General features: G+C 42.1%; 1 protein-coding gene across 1 annotated transcript; it reads right to left on the bottom strand.

Annotated features, from left to right (window-relative positions):
• Window positions 1-7,263: 7,263 nt before the first annotated feature.
• LOC112413776 (histone H2B 1/2) lies at window positions 7,264-7,536 on the bottom strand. The gene has a single exon (XM_024765837.1). The coding sequence runs from the start codon at window positions 7,534-7,536 to the stop codon at window positions 7,333-7,335; it is 204 nt and encodes a 67-aa protein (XP_024621605.1). The 3' UTR covers window positions 7,264-7,332.
• Window positions 7,537-20,886: the final 13,350 nt, after the last annotated feature.

Genomic DNA, 20,886 nt, shown 5'->3' with positions numbered 1-20,886 from the left:
CCACCCACCTACTCAGTGGAAGAAGCTGTCACGTTGTTTTACACGGGTTTTTTGTAGTCCTGCTTTGCTTCTTGGTTTCTTCACCTACTGAACGTTAATAGCTTTCACAGTCTTTAAGTACGAACAGAGCCATTTCTTCCAGATAAGTGACGGAGTATTCTTGCCTAGTTTGGGAGAACCTAATGGCGTATAGATGTGCTGCGTTTTGTCAGAACTTTTGAAACTGGCTGTTTCAATGATGTTTTTTATGAACTTAGGTGTGCAAGGTGAAGTTCGAATATCAAACGTGCGACCATCTGGTGTTCCCAAGTGGTAAAACAGTGGTTGTAATTAATTTTTTGTACTGTGTGCTCGGTGTTTATAAAAAAGGGATAACTCAACTTTCACTTGGTACTAACAAATTCCTTGCGTTTGTGTATCTTGCATTCACAAGCACCTGAGTACCCAGTTTATGTGTAGATTCCCCAATAGGGAAATTGGAGCTTGGTCTTGATACCTAGGAATTAACCATTCTTCTGGTAGGTTCTGTCTGCCTCATCTTAGATCAAATCACATAAAACTTGCCTAATACTACTCGGTGATAGTGTTCTCCCCAGAGAATTACCTCTTAGAAAAGGTTGCCCAATTTAAAAGACATGTCCATACAATGGAAATAAGATATGCATAATTTCCAAAGCAGGAAAATATTTGAAATGTTCGAGGAGCTGAAAGCCCCAATATAGCTGGGAATGCAGAGGAGACTGGCTTCAGAGGTTAGTGTCGGTGCTTTGGGAACCCTTGGATTGCTTTCTGTAGGGACTTGAATAACAGGACCTCATTAACCTTAAATTAGATCCCTCTGGTTGCTACGGTGAATCAAAGATCCTAGACTGTCCATAGTAGAAGCAAGGGAACTAATTAGGAGGTCTATTACAGTGTTGCAGACTAGAGCAGTGACTCAATTAAAGTCTCTTTTCCAGACCAGCAGTATTAGAATTACCTGAGAATTTATTAAAGGTGGAATCTTCAGACCCTAATAATTTGTGTTAACGAGCCCTCTGGGTGATTCTGATGCATGCTAAAGTGTAAGAACCACTGGGTAGTCTAGACATGCGGGATTGGAGAACAGTGATAATAATGGAGATGGTGAGAAATGTTGCGATTAGGATTATATTGTGGAGGTAGTACTGTGGATAGGAGCAAAACCCCTAGGTTTTTAGCCTGAGCAACTGCATAAACAGTGGTGCTGTTGATTAGGATTGAATACTGGGAGGAGGGATAGGTTGGGGCATTGAAGGGAGATCCAGAATTCTGATTTAAGATTGAGAACCTTCAATATATGGAGTTGACATTCAACATTCAACTCGATAAATGGAGTTGGCAGTGTGAGAGATGCATCTAGGGCTCAGCGAAGATAACATGAACCTGCTTTTAAAAAAAGTGCACAACCTAAAAATTGAGAAGTATGTTTTATTCGGTGGACTTAGCTGAGGACTTAAGCCTGGGATACAGCCTCTCAGATCCAAGGGACTGTTCCAAAGAGGTAAGGGAGGAGCCAGGATATATAGGAGCTTTTGATGAAAAAAATAACCAAACATGTAGTCAAACATCAAAAGATTACTGGTAATCACAAAAACAGACATCTCAAGTTAATGATTTTAGTGCTTTCCTAGGTATGGGAAGATACAAGAGTTTGGGCTTATTGAAACCATTTCTTTGATATGCACCTTAACTATGTAGGGCCATTATCTTGTTTTTCTCCATCCTGAATCTCCTCAGGGTGCACCGTCAGGGGCGGCTGCAGTGGCTGAGGGCTTTTTGGCCACAACATCTTTTGCTTACTGAAATGGCAAGCGACATTCTTTGTCCACACTGTAAACACAGCACTGGGGATGAAGGCTATCACCTTATTCTTCTAGACTTTATTTCTCCTTATATGTTTCCTTAACGTATTCTTTGAGATTTGATTTCGTATGTGTTTATGTAGTATAACTTAGTAGTTGATAGCCCTATAATGTATGTTATTGACTATGTAGCATTTTTCTTATTCTGTTTTTCTGATTTTATGCTGATTTTCATTAAGGAGCTCACCTAATCCCTTATGTAGGTGGAGCTCAAACTTGACTACCCATAGGTACCTGGAGAACTTTTAGAAATACAGATGTCTGGGTGCCATCCCCAGAAATTCTGACTTAAGTGATTTGGGACACAGTCATCACTTAGAATTTTAAAAAAAGTTCCCCAGGTGACTCTAATGAGCAGTCAAGTTTGAGAACCATTGCCACCTGTGTTTCCCAGAAAACAGATCTTATCTACAGTTCTTAGGGTTGGCATGATTGGTTTAAATGTAGTCCTAACCACTTCCCACACTGATTAGCTCAGGAATCTAGACCAATCTAATCAGCACAAACATTTCAGAAATTGAACTACTGGGAATGTAGATTGCTCTTATCTTTTGGTAAAGAATCTTCTTTGCTTTCAAGAGGCTGCAGCAGAATGCAGTGTTAATGTGGGTGTGAAGCCAAGAATGATTGTAGGCCACAGGAGGGCAACTGCTGAGAGGAAGAATTGGAAAGCTGAGCCACTCATGGAGTTCAGCCAGCCTCAGAGCCTACTTGGACCTTGAAATATTTGAGAAATAATAATTTCCCAGAATAAAAGGAAAGATGATAGACCTTTTATCTTGGAAGATCTCAAAGAGGCCAAATAGGGTAGATAAGGAAAAATAGAGGTGCTCCAACTACACATTTGGACTAAATGTCCACGTTTTAAAATCAATATTTGACCAGGCCCAAAGATTAATATTGCCATTAAAATGAAGGTCAGTCTAGGATTTTTTAAAATCTGAAATTTTATTTAAAAATTAAATAATTCTATTATTAAAATTTTAGCTTGCATTAGTTTCTTAGGGCTGCCATAACAAATTCCCACAAACTGAATGGCTTAAAACAACGGAAATTTATTCTGTCATCATTTCTGGAGGCTAGAAGTCTAAAGTCAATGTGTTGGCAGGCCCCTGTCCCTCTGAAGGCTCTTGGCCAGGATCCTTCCTTGTCTTTCAGCTTCTGGTAGCCCCAGGTATTATTTGGTTTACGACAAACCCTGACATTTGTCTCAGTTTTCTTCCTGTGCATTTCTACATTTTATTATAAGGACACCTGTCATACTGGATTAGAGCCCACCCTAATGACCTTATTTTAACTTGATTACATCTACAAAGACCCTATTTTCAAATAAGGCCACATTCTAAGGCACTGGGGAGTTAGACTTCAACATATCTTTTGAGGGGACACAATTCAACCTATAACAGTAGTCAACAGCTGGGGTAGGCTGAATAGGGCTCCTAAATATGTCCACATCTAAACCCTAGAATCTGTGAACATTACCTTAAATGTCAAAGGGGACTTTCCTGGTGTGATTTTGAGATAGGGAGATTATGCTGGATTATTTGGGTGGACCCAAATGTAATCACCAGTGTCCTCATGAGAGGCAAAAAAAAGCCAAGGGAGGAAAAAGGTGATGGAAGCAGAGAAATTTGAAGATAGTACGATGCTGGCTTTGAGAATGGAGGCAGGAACCATGAGCCAAGAAATGCTCCTCTAGAACCTGGAAAATGCATGGAAAAGGATTCTCCCCTAGAACCTTTGGAGAGAGCAGTTTTGAGACCTGCCTGGTGAAACTGATTTTTGTGCTTCTGATCTCCAGAACTTTAAGAGAATAAATTTGTTTTAAGCCACCAGTTTATAGTTATTTGTTACAACAGCCGTAGGAAATTAATGCCACACCTTTATAGCAGGGGTCCCCAACCCCCGGGCAGCGGACCGGTGGGGGTCCACGGCTTGTTGGGAACCGGGCCGCACAGCACGAGGTGAGCGGCGGGCAAGCGAGGGAACTTCAACTGCTGCTCCCATTGCTCGCGTTACTGCCTGAAACCGCCCCCCACGCCCGTCTGTGTAAAATTGTCTTCCACAAAACCGGTCCCTGGTGCCAAAAAGGTTGGGGACCGCTGCTTTAAAGGATAATTTTTTGACAATTGGAGAAATTTGAATATGGATTGCATATTGGTTAATATTACTGAATCAATATTAAATTTTTGGCGTGTAATAATGGTACTGTAGTTATATAGGAGAATGTCCTTATTTTTAAGAGAGACATGTAAATAAAGTATTTAGGGAAAAGAATGAAATTTTGCCATTTGCAGGAACATGGATGGACTTGGAGGGCATTATGCTAAGTGAAATAGATCAGAGAAAGATACTGTATAATATTTATATGTGGAATCTAAAAATTACAACAAACTAGTAAATATAACATAAAAGAAGCAGACTCACAGATACAGAGAACAAACTAGTGGTTACCAGTGGAGAGGAGCAATTTAGGGGTGGGGGAGTGGGAAGTACAAACTACTGGGTGTAAGATAGGCTCAAGGATGTATTGTACAACACGGCGAATATAGCCAACATTTTCCTTTGTCAGTTGCTTCATTTGCAAATGTTTTCTCCCATTCTGAGGGTTGTCTTTTGGTCTTGGTTATGGTTTCCTTTGCTGTGCAAAAGCTTTGAAGTTTCATTAGGTCCCATTTGTTTATTTTTGTTTTTATTTCCATTACTCTAGGAGGTGGGTCAGAAAGGATCTTGCTGTGATTTATGTCATAGAGTGTTCTTCCTATGTTTTCTTCTAAGAGTTTGATAGTTTCTTAGCCAACATTTTGTAATAACTGTAAATGGAAAGTAACCTTCAAAAATTATATAGGGCTTCCCTGGTGGCACAGTGGTTGAGAGTCCGCCTGCCGATGCAGGGGACACAGGTTCGTGCCCCAGTCCAGGAAGATCCCACATGCTGCGGAGCGGCTAGGCCCGTGAGTCATGGCCGCTGAGCCTGCGCATCTGGAGCCTGTGCTCCGCAACGGGAGAGGCCACAACAGTGAGAGGCCCGCGTACCGCAAAAAAAAAAAAAAAAATTATATAAAAACTTTAAAAAATGTTAAGTAAGGAAAAATGTCAATATGTTTACAACTGATTTTCAAATGGTTCAGAAAATGCAAATGCAGCAAATAGTAACAATTGGTAAAACTAGATGAAGATAATGCTGGTCATTGTACAGTTTCTTTCAACTTTTCTAAAGTTTTAAATTTTACAAAACAAAAAATTGAGAAAATTTAAAAAACTTGTAATCAGGTTTAAAAAACTAGTACAGAAAACTTTCATAGACGTTAATTATTCCATTTTATTTTTACAGTATAATGTTAACTGATAGAATTTCAACATATAAGATTTTTTTACTACATTATATTTAAAAGTCTTATGTACGTTTGAGAGTGAGCATCTATATATTAACTAGAACTCTTAATGATATCCTTTGTTCATATTTTGCTACACTTATTAGAGATAACAGTGATTTATGTGGTTGCAATAGCCAAGGGATGCCCAATTAACATTGATTTAGACATTTCATCATTCTGCCTTCTAAGGTTGGAGGTTGAAACTGAAGTTGGATAGGGGATTTTAGTGAAACACTGAGACCAAAGCTAGATATGGAAAAAACCATATCTAGACACGTTATAACGATTCTAAAAGCATCCAGAAAAAAAACGATACATCACCTATAAACGAGCAAGAATCGGGGTTTTAGAATCTACCCGTTTGTCCTTTCTCTACCTTGAACTCCAGTTCTCATATTTCATATTCCCAACTTGGGAATTTGGTATTTCCTATTTGATATTTCCACCTGGATAGCTACCAGTAGTCTCAAAATTTTGTCCAAGACATTACCCTAGGCTTTCCTCCTCCAAACCTACTTGCCTCTCGTATCAGTAAATTGCAGCTCTTTCCAAGTGCTCAGTCCAAGAACCTGCAGTTAATCCTTGATTCCTCTCTTTCTGTCATAACCTATTTACAATTCATCAGTTTCATTTAAAATATATCTTGACTACTTTTCATCATGTCCACGGCTACCACCCATCTCTCTCCTGAGCTATTACTGTAGCCCTTTTGATATTCTCCCTGCCTCTATTCTTGCTCATCTATAGTCTATTTTTCAACATAGCATCCTGGGTGAGCTTTAGCGTAAGTCGAATAATGTCATTACTCTTATCAAACTCTCCAAAGGCACTCTAACCTACTTAGAATTAAAGACAAAATCTTTGCAGTGGCCTAGAGGCCCTTCAATGGCATACATAATGACTCAACTACCTTTCTGATCACATCTCCCTGCAGATCTTTCCTTTGCTCACTGTGCTTTAGCCACAGTGGCCTTGCTTATTCCTTGAACTCCTCAAACTTGTGCCTGCCTCAGGGCCTTTGCACTTGCTGTTTTTGTTCTTAGAGTACTCTTCTCCAAGATATCCTATGGCTCACTTTCTTCATTCAGGCCTCTGTTCACATATTAACCGAAAGGAATAGCAAAGTGAGACACGACGTGTGTCTAGACTAAAAATTGTCTAGATGAAATGTGGATGAAAAATGTCACCTGCCGTATCAGTAATCAAAGGATGTTGTGGCCATCAAGCCATCAGCCGCTGCAGCTACCCAAACTGTGCACCCTGAGGGGATTCGGGATGGAGAAAAACAGAATACTGGACCTAGACAGTTAAGGTGCATATCGAATGAATGATTTAAATCATCCCACTTTTTCACCTTCCCATAGAGAAGTGCTAAATTCATTAACTTGAGATCTTTTTTTTAAATTTTCATTAATTAGAATTCTTTTGACGTTCAACTACCTGGTTTGTTTTTGCAAAACTGGTATATATTCTGGTTCCTTCCATACCGCCTTGGAATAGTCCCTCAGAGCTATCTGAAAGGCTGTCTCGGGCTTAGTCCTCAGCAAGTCACCGAATAAAATTTGATTCTTAACGCAGATTGTTTTTTTTTAGTCGACGTATAGATTTTCTATACGTGCTGGGGCGTGGTCTCAAAGTATTGCGTTTTTTTTTTTTAACGGTGTTACATTTGGTTTTCAGAGCTCAAGAAAAATGAATTTACAATCTAATTGCTGCAGAGCAACCACTGTTTAACTTTTTACCCCATCCTGAATAGATTTACACTGATCATCACCCATCGCTAACCGTTTCACTGGAAAAGGCGTTACTTGCATGAGAATGAACAATTACTCTAGCTAGTTCTTGATCGATAGACAAAATCGGGTCCTACCTTGGGTTTTTCCCTTCATCCTAAGGAAAATAGCAAGCTTACACTACGAAAGGAGTAAGTGGTACAGAAAAGAACCATAACGGAAAACGAAAATAAATTGGATAACAGCTTCTTCCACTGAGAAGGTGGGTGGCTCTGAAAAGAGCCTTTGTAAAGTCAAGCGGCCCGGCGACTCGTGCGCGCGCCGCATCCCGGCAGGAACTCACTTGGAGCTGGTGTACTTGGTGACCGCCTTGGTGCCCTCGGACACGGCGTGCTTGGCCAGCTCGCCGGGCAGCAGCAGGCGCACGGCCGTCTGGATCTCCCGGGAGGTGATGGTCGAGCGCTTGTTGTAATGCGCCAGGCGCGACGCTTCGCCCGCGATGCGCTCGAAGATGTCGTTGACGAACGAGTTCATGATGCCCATGGCCTTTCACTAGAGGACGCTCAAGGATTCGCGGGCTTGAGCGCGCGGGGGCTGGCCTTCAGGCAGCAGAGAGCCGCGCGCAGGTCTGACCTCCTCACCCCTGCCGGAAAGGGCCTCGCCCCGCGTGGCTCTCCGGCTCCGGCGGGAAATCGCTATCTCGGTCGGTCCCGCCCCGTTTCTGCCGGGAAAAGTGAGGGATTGTTGCAACCTGCCTGTGTGTTGGTTGTCGGTAATGCCCGGGCATCACTCCTCAGCGAATTTAGCGGAGGCCATTCATCCCCTTACTCCACCCTCTCTCAAAACTCCCGCGCGGGCCTCAAAGATTTCTCCTGTTATTTTAAGCCCTTGACATTCTCACTTTCCTCAGCCTTGCTCCTTTTCTTTCAAATGCCAACCCCACTCAGACAAGTACCGGTAGCTGTGTGCAGGAATAGACCAGAGGACGAAATAGGATCTGGTGTCTGCGGCTTGGCATTCAGTTCAGGCAGTCGGGTGGGTTTGACCGGCCTGAGCCCAAAGGAGCAGCTGTGGGGAAAGGGACAGACGGCCGCTCAAGGGCCGCCATAACCTAGGCCACTCCCCGGGAACTCGGTCTTGTCGGTATTGTTCTCGGCTCCACAGCAGGAGACTGATTCTTCCTGGAAGACATCCCGAGAGGCATAGGCGTGAGCTCTGTGTGGTTATATGAGAAGTTATCCAGGTCAAGGAGCTCAGGGTTCAACCTGTGGGAGGCAGTGAACCAATGGAAGGCAGAACAGACCCTGCTCCTCTCCCTTGCACCCATTTGCTGGTCCCAGGATCTGTAAGGGCAGAGATTTTACGTGGTCTCAGAGGGGCAATTCCTGCACCAGATGAGAGCAGAAGTCCAAGGTCTCTTACTGTCTTTTAGGAATGAACCTGTTCAACTGAGGGAGTGGGACAGTATCTTGTAGAGCCCACACTACACAAGACACAGGAGCTACTTATGTGGGTCTCAGATGATATCTCTTTTTAACCTTGATCATCGCTTGTTTGCACCTGGAAGAGGCCAGCATTTGTGTTTTTGTTGTCTCAGCACAGTTGATAGATAAAAGCATTACCAGAGATGGGTGAGAATTCAGAGGGGAATAGAAACTGAAGTAGACATACTTTTGTAAACTTTTTTGCCCTTTGCAAGGAGTGTGGGGAAAAAAAGCAATGTGGACTGCAGCTTCTCCTGACAGTGGGTCCCCAGTTTGCAGCCCCAGGCTCACAGAGATTTTCAGAATAGGCCCTGTTATGGGCTGAATTGTGCCCCCCAACAATTCATGTTGAAACCCTAATTCCTTGTACCTCAGAATGTAACTGTATTTGGGGATAGGACCTCTAAATAGGCAATTAAGTTTAAAATGGGGTCATTAAGATAGACCCTAAATGAGTCGTGTCCTTATAAGAAGAGGCAATCAGGACACAGACAACACAGAAGGATATCCATGTGAGGACACAATGAGAAGGCAGCCATCTGCAAGCCAAAGAGACGGGTCTCAGAAGAAATCCAACCTGCCGACATCTTGATCTTGGACTTCTAACCTCTTGAACGGTGAGAAAATAAAATTAGTTGTTTAACAAAGCCTCCCAGTCTGTGGTATTTTGTTATGGCTGCCCTAGAAAACTAATACAGACCCAGGGTTTCATTCCCTGCTCAGACCAACACTGCAAGATGGGATCCTCAGGATATGTACTCTGTGAGATATAAGCAGAAGCAGCAGTGACTCAGGGCTGTGCAGGGATGGCACATTTACACCCAGCATCTCATCCACTGAAGTTTGTTTTCAAAGAGGCAGCCTGAAGTTCTCAGATGGTGATTGACTTTCCAGCATGTCTGAGCCATTAGTGGCTCAGCAGACCCCTGAGCACATAGATTTCCGTGTTAGGGCTCTTCCTCCCCAGGATCATACTCCCTGAACGGATACTACATCAGATTTAAAAGCAGATATCTAAGATCTCCCTGTGGCTCTGAAATTTGGGGTCAGCCTAGGCATCTGTCATGGCTAAGGCAGGTGAGGGGTTCCTAGCTTAGCAGGAATGTCTATATCCTGCCTTCACCCCCTCATTTTTCTACCCACATCTGTCCTCCTACCACAGCAGTGGATTGCTCACTCACCAAACTCAACACTTGCAGGGTGTGGAAGGATAATGACGAAAGAAAGCAGAGAGGGAGGAGCACTGGTCTCTTGCTGGTGGAACAGGGGAGGCCCTCCTTGGTTGGTCTTTCCTGGTTTCCTGTCAAAGGTGAGCCCCTTAAGGGCAGGGCCTTGTCTGCATCATTGATCCCTCTTCCAGGGCTGCTACACAGCCGGGCTCTGGGCCTCAACCATGGAAGTGTTCTCTACTCAGCTGACAGCCCCCTGCCCTCACATGGGGCCAAGAAACAACAGGCAGTGGAAACAGGCGTATACACACTCACTTTCTGAGGAAGTGGGCCTGTCTGACCCAATCCCTGTCACCCAGTGGAGAGTCAGGCCTTGGCAAAACACTGCTGCCTCACCAATCAGCAGCTGTTTGGGGGATTTGCCCCACAAGGCCAAGACAACAGAATCTGGTTCTCACTGTGATCCTCTTCTGGGAGGTGTGAGGAGTTCTCCAGTGCCTTCAGGGCTTCCCAAACTGCCACAGGCATTTTAGCTTTGACACCTTTTGGGTAATAGGACAAAGATGATATTCCTGCCACTGTTCTGTGAAGGTCAAGCTTCCTAGGCCTAATAGGAAACTTCTGGAATGTCTTCATTGGTTTGAAAACAGGGTGAAGTAGTACCCAATTTTTTTAATGTCAATATCAAAATTTAATTATTTTAGGTACTTAAGTAATTTTCCACTTTCAGATTACAAAAAACAAAATCAAGCAAAAAGAAATTCATGTTCTTTTTAAAAGTTTCATCATGTCCAGCCTGTTTCCAGAAAAAGTTGGCCATGGAACTGGATTGTTTATTGGACTTTATGTCCTTTAATCAGAGCTGTTGGTGGCCTCAGTTAAGGCAGTGGCTAGGAGTGGACAGAGATACAGTGATGGACTTGAGGGAATTGTAGAAAGTAAATTTGATAAGATTTACGTATTTGGAGAATGCAAGAGAGGAAGGAACCTCTCCTTGGCTCGAGAAGCTAGGAGATAATGGTAGTTTTCACTAAGGTGGAGAATTTAGGGAGAAGAAATTGCTTTTGGAACCAAGAAGCTGCATAAAGTCCCTTCCAACATTGAAGCTGAGATTCCTGTCATCCATCTAGGATACATTCACTAAGAGTTAGGAATATTAATTTAAACAGCAAAGGCGCTCAGCTGGAGTTACTTTGGGGGAAGCCCTTAGCAGATAGATAAGGGTAACAGAAGGCAAGGAATGAGATGAGATCTACCCAGGGGTCAAGGAGAAGAGAAGAGGACTGAGGCAGGCATCCTGGGCAAGCAGGACCAGTGATGGGGCTGGTAGATGAAGAGAACACCAAAAGGCAGAAGGAGAGCTGGAAAGAGAAGAGGGCCACCAGGAGAAAGTGTCCCAAGGGGCAACTGTGGTCATCATAGGGACATATTGTACACTGAAGTTCAGAAATAACAACGACTTATGCATTAAGCTCAGTCACTTCTGACTATGCTTTATATTTTGTATCTCTTTTAATCACCATGACAACCCTGCAAGGCAAGTAGATGTTCTATCATCCTCATTTTAGACTGGGAAGATTTGAGTATTTTGCCCAAGCTCTCACAGCTAGTGAGTGCCAGGGCCAGGGATTCTGACCAAAGTGCTGGGACTCCAAAGTTCATATTAAGCAGAAAACACCAAGTAAAGGGCACGTACTGGAAGCTGGGAAGGGAAATGACAGGAGGTGCCTGATTGAACACAGGGTTGAGGGCCTCATTGCTTCAGCGGACTCTCTTCCTCCTGCTTACCCAGAAACCCTGGCTTCTGAATCCTCACTCAAAAGGACCCAGTATCCAGGCCCCTCCCAGCTCTCAGGGAACTCTCCAGAATTTGCAGGCCAACAGCAGGTCTGGAAGGAATTTCCTGCAGGTTGGCTCCAGAAGAGGGCAGAAGGTAGCTTCCCTGGGCTGTAACCCTTGCCCACAGATGGCTAAAGCCAGCCATTAGCCTGCTTCTGGTGACCTTTGCTGAGGGCAGAGTTCACCACTAGTGACCTGCTTAATGGGATCAGTGCTTGAAGTGGGGTGCTTTAGGGAGGGGTTCATATTTGTGGTAGACTGAATAACAGCCCCCCATTAGCATGCCTGCATCCTAATCCCTGGAATCTCTGAATGTGTTACCTTATATGGCAAAAGGGACTTTGCCAATGTGATTAAATTAAGGACCCTGAGGCAGGGAGATTATCCTGGATTATCTGGGTGGGCCCTAAATGTAATCACAACAGACCTTACTAGAGGGAGGCACGAGGCTCAGTGGGGAGAAGGTGATGTAATGACAGAAGCAGGGATGGGGTGATGAGGCCAGGAGCCAAGAAATGCCAGCAACCTCTAGAAGCCAGAAGAGACGAGTGGATTCTCCTCACAGAGCCTCCAGAAGGAATCAGTCTTTCTGGCACTTGATTTTAGCCCCTTAAGATTCATTTTTGGCTTCTGACCTCCAGAACTACAAGAGAAGAAATTTGTGTTGTTTTAAGCCACTAAATCTGTGGCAATTTGTTAACGCAGGAATGGGAAACTAATACACCATCCTGTATTCATGAAAGACACTAGTTTCTTTTTATTTGTGGGAAGGGAGATTTGAGTGTGATAAGAAGCAGAGTATGCAGTGTACTTGGAGGAAAGGTGGGAGGGAGGGAAGGGAGATGGCAGAAGAGAAGAAATGGCCTCAAGAATGGGAGACTTGGTACTCCACAGCTATCAGACTGGCCCCTTCATGAGCCCCTTGACCTGCTCAACCCAGAGTTCCTCAGGGCATCTACATCTTCACAAGTGGCACTGAGGGCCTCTAGACACTGGTTGACCTCTCCCAGCCATGGAGGTCTGTAGGGCTCCCTGAGGCCATACCAGGGCAGGAAGAACCCAGATTGACTCCGTTTTGGTCTGCAGCAGTGGCAAACTCTTCTTACTCTTCAGGGCATCTCACACCCAAACTGCTGCAAGCATGCTGTGTTCTTTTCCTTAGGGCTGCTATAGCAAATTACCACAAACTTGCTAGCTTAAAACAACAGAAATTTATTCTCTCACAGTTCTGGAGATCAGCAGTCTGAAATCAAAGTATCAGCAGGGCCATGCTCTCTCCAGAGCTTCTAGGGGAGAATTCTTCCTTGCCTCTTTCAGCTTGCAGTGTCTCCTGGCGTTCCTTGGCTTCTGGCAGCACCACTCCAATTTCTGCCTTTGTCTTCACAGGACCATCTTCCCTGAATCTCTGTGTCCAACTCTCCCTCTCCTTTCACTTATCCCACCCTCAATCCAGGATGATTTCATCTCAAGACCCTTAGTTACATCTGCAAAGACCATATTTCCAAATAAAATCACATTCTGAGCTTCCGGGTAGACATGAATTTGGGGGGAGGACACTATTCAAACCACTACGGATGCTGAGCCCTGAGCCCCTAGGGCCCTCTGGAAGCAGGCCCAGACTTCCCCTGGTTTCCCTCTGTCTAGGTGCCCATGAACTCTCCACCTCCAAAAGGCCATCTGTCAGTGACTTGCACCTGAGTATTAAAACTAAGAGCAATAGCTTTGCATTTTTACTAATGCTCTCTGTGCCCATGAGTGTGGAGCCTAGAGGAGAGGCTGTATCTCCACTTGGGGAAGTCCAGGCTTCAGGGGCAGTGCAGGGAAATGTCTTTGGCCCTTGGTTAGACGTCTCTGGTAATCATGAGACAGCCTGAACTGTCTGGGCAATAGAATGTTCCCGGATTCATTTGTCTGGGAAAAGCTGGAAGAGAAAAGATATGGAGCTAGAATAGGAGTTCAATGTCTCAGTTTCAATATCTGTAAAATAGTGACAATAAATGTAGACACCTCATAGGATTACCATAGGGATAAAATGAGATAAATACAAGTAATGCAAAAGACGTAGAGCAGAGTTTCAACATGGCAATAAATTAATAATTATTAGTCAATTTAATTAACATTATGATAAACACTAATTGATATAAGTCCTAAATCTTTCCTTTGGGAACATTACAATCATGTTGTGGAAAGAAAGACTAATACATAGGAAACAATGGGTACATTATTTAATCTCTAGATGATTAGCATCTTGAGATTCTGCTAGACTGTGGCCCAGACATTAAGAATACTTGGGTTCCTGAGTGCCTTATGAATCACAAAAGCCATTCACTTATGTCCTCTCATTTGATTCCACAAGAACTCAGGAAAGGAAGAAGAGGTTTGTTTCCCTGTCTTACAGTTAAGAAAATTTCTGGTGAAGATGAGACACCTGGGTATGTGGGTCACCCAGCTAAAAAGTGGCCAGGATGGAATTTGAGCCTAAGTTTTGTGTTTTAAAACCTTAAAATTTGTATGGAGACACAATAGACCCCGAATAGCCAAAGCAGTCTTGAGGGAAAAAAACAGAGCTGGAGGAATCAGACTTCCTGACTTCAGACTATATATACTACAAAGCTACAGTAACCAAGGCAATATGGTACTGGCACAAAAACAGAAATATAGATCAATGGAACAGGATAGAAAGCCCAGAGATAAACCCACGCACCTATGGTCAACTAATCTATGACAAAGGAGGCAAGGATATACAATGGAGAAAAGACAGTCTCTTCAATAAGTGGTACTGGGAAAACTGGACAGCTACATGTGAAAGAATGACATTAGAACACTCCCTAACACCATGCACAAAAATAAACTCAAAATGGATTAGAGACCTAGATGTAAGACTGGACACTATAAAACTCTTAGAGGAAAACATAGGAAGAACACACTATGACATAAATCACAGCAAGATCTTTTTTGATCCACCTCCTAGAGTAATGAAAATAAAAACAAAAATAGACAAATGGGACCTAATGAAACTTAAGAGCTTTTGCAAAGCAAAGGAAACTACAAACAAGTCGAAAAGACAACCCTCAGAATGGGAGAAAATATTTGCAAATGAATCAACGGACAAAGGATTAATCTCCAAAATATATTAACAGCTCATGCAGCTCAATATTAAAAGAACAAACAACCCAATCCAAAAATGGGCAGAAGACCTAAATAGACATTTCTCCAAAGAAGATATACAGAAGGCCAAGAAGCACATGAAAAGCTGCTCAACACTGCTAATTATTAGAGAAATGCAAATCCAAACCACAATGAGGTATCACCTCACACCAGTTAGAATGGGTATCATCAGAAAATCTACAAACAACAAATGCTGGAGAGGGTGTGGAGAAAAGGGAACCCTCTTGCACTGTTGGTGGAAATGTAAATTGATACAGCCACTATGGAGAACAGTATGGAGGTTCCTTAAAAAACTAAAAATAGAATTACCATATGACCCAGCAATCCCACTACTGGGCATATACCCTGAGAAAACCATAATTCAAAAAGACACATGGGGCTTCCCTGGTGGCGCAGTGGTTGAGAGTCCGCCTGCCGATGCAGGGGACACGGGTTCCTGCCCCGGTCCGGGAAAGATCCCACATGCTGTGGAGCGGCTGGGCCCGTGTGCCATAGCCGCTGAGCCTGCGCGTCCGGAGCCTGTGCTCCGCAACAGGAGAGGCCACAACAGTGAGAGGCCCGCGTACCGCAAAAAAAAAAAAAAAAGATACATGCACCCAATGTTCATTGCAGCTCTATTTACAATAGCCAGGACATGGAAGCAACCTAAGTGTCCATCAACAGATGAATGGATAAAGAAGATGTGGCACATATATACAATGGAATATTAGCCATAAAAAGGAACGAAATTGAGTTATTTGTAGTGAGGTGGATGGACCTAGAGACTGTCATGCAGAGTGAAGTAAGTCACAAAGAGAAAAACAAATATCGTATATTAACACATATATGTGGAACCTAGAAAAATGGTACAGATGAACCGGTTTGCAGGGCAGAAATAGAGACACAGATGTAGAGAACAAACTTATGGACACCAAAGGGGAGGAAGTGGTGGTGTGATGAATTGGGAGAATTCAAAAAAAAAAAAAAAAGAACTAAGCAAATAAGTAGATTTTGAATATTATTCATGAGTTTGCTTCCATTAAAGCCAGGGGGGGAAAAAAATTTTGTGTTTTACTTTTTTCTTTTTTTTTGTATTAGAGTCAGTGTTTCAAGGAAAAGTGATATACACAATAGATACAAATAACATCAATACATGTACTGTAGGGGAGGAAAACTAATTTTCCCTCTGACCTTTTGAATTTTTAGGTGAGGCCCCCATAATAAAAAGAGAAATTAACAAGAAAAAAGCAAACAAGATTACTAACAATGTATACCTCATGTATACATGGTAGATACTCAGAATAAAAATGAGTAACACACTGAGGTGGCTTAGAATTCAGACTTAAATATCTTTCTTAATAGGGAAAGGGGACAGGGGATCCAAGCCTCTTAGGGGAGAATAAATGACTTTGAGGAGAAATGAATAGGCCCTAGAAGAATAGATGGGAGGCATGATAGTTTGTGACAAAGTTTGTCTGAGTGTGGTCTCGACTTCTGGTCTCCTATCCTGTGAAGTGTCAATGTTCCCTGGTCAGTGAAACTCTCCGGGGAGGGCATTTATGACAATTGAGTTCCTTTGGAGAATCTGTCCTTAAGAAGATAAGGGGAGTTCAAAGAAAAGTCTGTCCCTGCATTTCCTGTTTTTCAAGTGCCTACAGCTCAAAATGATCAATATGCCAAAGTGGCATATTCTGGGATGGCATGTTCTATGACCCTTTCAGTACAGTAGAACAGACCTCTCCTGACCTCAACCCCCAGTAAGAAACACATTTTACATGGCCTCCTAGTCACATTCACAAAAGACTATAAATTGCAACAAGTTTCGCAAAATGATACTTACTATTTGTGATATACTGTGATATTTTCTCTTCTCTTCTTCTTAAAAAAGGGGAGAAAAAGGTGCTCTCTATCAAGTAAACCAATTTCATAACCCACTAATGAGTTACAACCTATAGTTAGAAAAACACTGGCTAGAGGAAACTACAAAGGATAAAGTAAAAATCATCGTACTTATTCTTTAAAGTCAATATTTCTCAGAACATGCCTTCTGAATCTTTCTGTTCTTGCACACATAACCTGATGCCTGTCTTTATGGGGAGGTGATACCCACATGAATAGCAAAAGTGGAAGGCCTATCGTAGTGGATGATAAAGAGAGTGCAGGTTGAGCTCTGTGGGAGCTGAGAGGGAAAGGTCAATTCTAGCTGAACAAACAAGGGAACCCTTCCTGTAGGAGGTGATATTTGAGGTGGGTTCTCAGGAATACCTAGGATCTGAGATACATTTAGATTGGGAGCTAAGGAAGGTGGTGTAACCCAGGCAGAAAGGAGAGTGAAAACAAAGAAGAATTGTTGTTGGACCACAGGTAGCCTGGACAAAGGGCAGTAATGAGAAATGAGCTTTTCATACTGGGGACATCAGGGACCAGTTTTAGGGGCCTCAAATGCCAAACTATGGAGTGGCTAGGTTTTACTCCATGAACAATGTTGGGAAAAGTCTATAAGTAAGCAATATACAGAAAAGCAAACACAGAAGCTATCAAACTCATGTAGAGATGCTTGAACTCATTAATAATCAAAGAAATGAAAATGAAAGCAAAGATGAGATATCACTCTACACCAGATAATCTGGCCAAACTTAGAAAGTTGGATGACCCAAGCATTAACCTGGAAGTGGTCTCATGGGAGTCCTGATGCCTTGGTGTTGGAAGTCTGAGCCTACCATTCTGGAGGGGAGCCTGGTACTACTTCATTCAATAAAGAATAAATGGACCCTAGTAATGAGGGTTCTTATCCAAAAGATATTCTTACATAGGTCCATGAGGGAAATGAACAATGATGTTTCTTTATAACAGCGTGTTTGCGATGATGGGGAATTGGAGCAAATGTGGATGTCCGTCAGCGGGAGAGTGGGGGGTAAAATGTGGTGTTTGCACATCCTGGAGTGCAATGCAGCACTTTCAGTCAACAGAGTGCATGTTCACATCACAACATGGAGAGCAAAAGAGAGATGCAGGTTTTTGTGGGAGTTGAGAGGGAAAGGCCAATTTTTAACATATACGTTAGAAAGGGGGAAAGTAAAAAATAGAATAAAATATAAAACACAATACCACTTACATGCATTCTGAGAAAGTAGACATTTGCTAGGACTGAGAAAGTAAAAAGTCTGTTCTGCCATTCATCAGGCTGAGATGAACGTCAAAGAATTAGTCAAAAATTAGCAGGAAACACAAGTCCCAAGGACATGCTGTAGCTATAAAGAGTCAGAATCCCCTTCTTTGAGGGACCACTGCTTTCTTATTCACTGAGAAACTTTGTTCTCTTAAAAATCGTAGATTATCAGAACTTTGGCTGTGTGAAATCGTATCAGTAAGAATGAAATATCCCCCTCCTGCCCAGAGGACCTAAACCACTCTGACACAGAGAAGAGCCTTGGTTTTCAACCCAGGTACAAAACTTCAAACAAGCGATTTCTAAACACAACATTCCACCTTCATCAATACTTTGTAGTTTCCAAGGAAACAGGACCCTGAATGCACTTGAAAGCCTAGTTCTGATGTCCATCCTTTCACACAGCCCTGCTTTGCTTTAAGCCCATCAAAACTCTATAGTTTATCCTTCCCCACAGCTTACTATTGTAAGTTATTGTCTGTATTGTACTTACTATTGTATTGTATGTTTTTCTTTTGTTGGTGAGACACCTCACAGTTTTTTTGGTGTGTGCTCTCCCTCCTTGAAAACAAGTCAATAAACTGGGCTTGTTAGACTAAGTCTAACTACTATTTTTTTTTCCCTTAGAGTTGATATAACTTATTTCAGCATTCCTAAATTGTTGATTATTTCTAACATTGTTAACTGCTATAAATGCTGCATCAACATCTTGCTTCTTTGACATTAGTGGTGTAGTACAGTGACTAAAAGGAGACTGAATTTTTATCTTGCCTTGGTCACTTGGCTGATAGGATATGATTCTTGCTGATATGACTGTGTGACTGTGGGCACATTACTTAACCTCTCTGTGGTTCCATGTCTACATCTGTAGAATCGAAATAATAATACTACCTACCTATAGGGTTATTGTGAGGATAAAATGATTTAATACATGTAAAGTGTTTAGAACATTGTCTGGTACCAAAGAAGAGTATATAAACAATAGGAACAGAAAAAGCATATGCCATTCTAGTTTAACTTTGCATCTATTTAGTTAGTAGTAAAGTATGTTCTGCAACTTTTTAAAATTTTTGTTTTGAAATAATAACAGATCCACAGGAAGTTGCAAAAATAGTAGAATCCCATGTACCCTTCACTCAGCTTCCCCCAACGGTGCCATGATTTAGAGTTGTAGTACCGTATCAAAACCAGGATAATGACATTGGTACATTACCGTTAACTAGTCTATAGACCTGAATTACTTTTCATAGTTTCTTTAAACTTCATTCATATGTGTGTGCATCTAATCCTGTGCTATTTTATTCCATGTATAAATTCTTCTAACCACCACCACAATCAAGATACAGAACTGTTCAATCACCTCAAAAGAACTCCACAATTTACTCCCAACCATCTCCTACCTCACACCCACCCCCTGGAAACCACTAATCTGTTCATCTCAGTAGCTTTGCTATTTCGAGAATGCCACATAAGTGGAATATATAGTATGTGAGGATAATTATTTTTAATGCATAGAAAGCAATACACCTTTTGCAGGAACACAAAGAAGCGAAATTAGAATGATTGTCTGAAAGGGAGCAAATAATGAACATAACAAGGAACAATAAGAACAGGGGAAATGGTTCTATTAAATGCATACAGCAAATATAGTAAGACATCCTCAGATTGTTTGTGATTTGCAAATTTTAGAAAAAAAATTTGAGTAAAATTCAGGAGCATCAATTTATCCTGCAAGTCTCAGTCAGAATAAAGATTTCGGACTTGAGGATATGGGGAGGGGGAAGGGTGAGTTTTGACAGGGCGAGAGAGAGTCATGGACATATACACACTAACAAACGTAGTAAGGTAGATAGCTAGGGGGAAGCAGCTGCAAGGCACAGGGATATTAGCTCGGGGCTTTGGGACGGCCTGGAGGGGTGGGATGGGGAGAGTGGGGGGGAGGGAGACGCGGGAGGGAAGACATGTGGAAGCGTATGTGCGTGTATGGCTGATTCACTTTGTTGTAGAGCAGAAGCTGACAAACCATTGTGAGGCAATTGTACCCCAATAAAGATGGTTAATAAAAAAAAAAAAAAAAGAATAAAGATTTAAAGGTCAGAATAATCCTCCCAAAATACTGCTCCTGACTTACTCAGTAACCCACACCAACTCTCCCAGGCACGTTCTACGCATTGTCTTCTCCACCTGATTTTGTTTTGCTCCGTGACCCAGTCTCCTAGCCTGGCTGAGGACCAAATCTGTAGCCGAAGCCTTATCGGTGAAGTTGACCAGTCAGGAAAATCACTTCAGAGAATACCTTCTTTAAAGTGGATGTTCACAATTTAAAGTGATTGTTTTTTTCACAGGACTGGGACTAGTGGAGTCCCAGCCCCAGAACTGTAGGTCAGCTCATAAATCCCAAGGACTTTTGGAGTTTGTTGTTGTTTTTACTACTGTTTAGGTTATATTATTGAAGATTTTAAAAACTGTTTTTCACAATTAACTAAAACAAGTTAAGGATCTGCTGTGTGCCAGGCATTAGGATAGGTATCTGAAATACATTATTTTCACCAAAAATATTATCATATCACTCGGGCTTTTTTTATGGCCAATAATCCCACACTGCCCAAATAACTTACTTCTGCTGACAGTGTTTTTAAGTGCACATTGATCAAAAATTCAAATGGTATTGAAAGATGTAAGGAAAAAGTAGAAGCCTCCTTCTGGACTAACCAAATTCCTCTCCTGATGAATAGCCACTATTATTAGCTTTAATATATGAAATTCCAGAAAAATGTTTTACTTACTTACCAGTGCAGACACACCAATGCATACACACATATCCTTTTTTACTTATACCAAAAGGGATCCTACCACTTTCTTTTCACCTGCTAATAGATATCTAAGTAGTTTCTATGTGTTTATTATTAAAAATAATACTGTTTTCTCTTAATTCCAGCTAATAAAGGAGAAGTGCTAGAATATTATTTTGCAGCCCCTAGTGATTTAAAAGATCTAAGTATTAAGCATCAATAGGTGTTGTTATCACAAAAGAAGCAATTAGCCATTATGTCCCCTGATATGAAAATATATATATGTGTGTGTG

This window comes from Neophocaena asiaeorientalis, unplaced genomic scaffold (genome assembly GCF_003031525.2).
Source record: "Neophocaena asiaeorientalis asiaeorientalis breed wild unplaced genomic scaffold, Neophocaena_asiaeorientalis_V1.1 scaffold474, whole genome shotgun sequence".
Classification (NCBI taxonomy): domain Eukaryota; kingdom Metazoa; phylum Chordata; class Mammalia; order Artiodactyla; family Phocoenidae; genus Neophocaena; species Neophocaena asiaeorientalis.
Note: the sequence above shows the minus strand (reverse complement) of the source record. Positions and strands in the feature narration are given on the sequence as shown.

What these genes read in the sequence shown, in the direction of transcription:
- LOC112413776 (XM_024765837.1), bottom strand. Translation starts at nt 7,536, where the DNA reads ATGGGCATCATGAACTCGTTCGTCAACGACATCTTCGAGCGCATCGCG.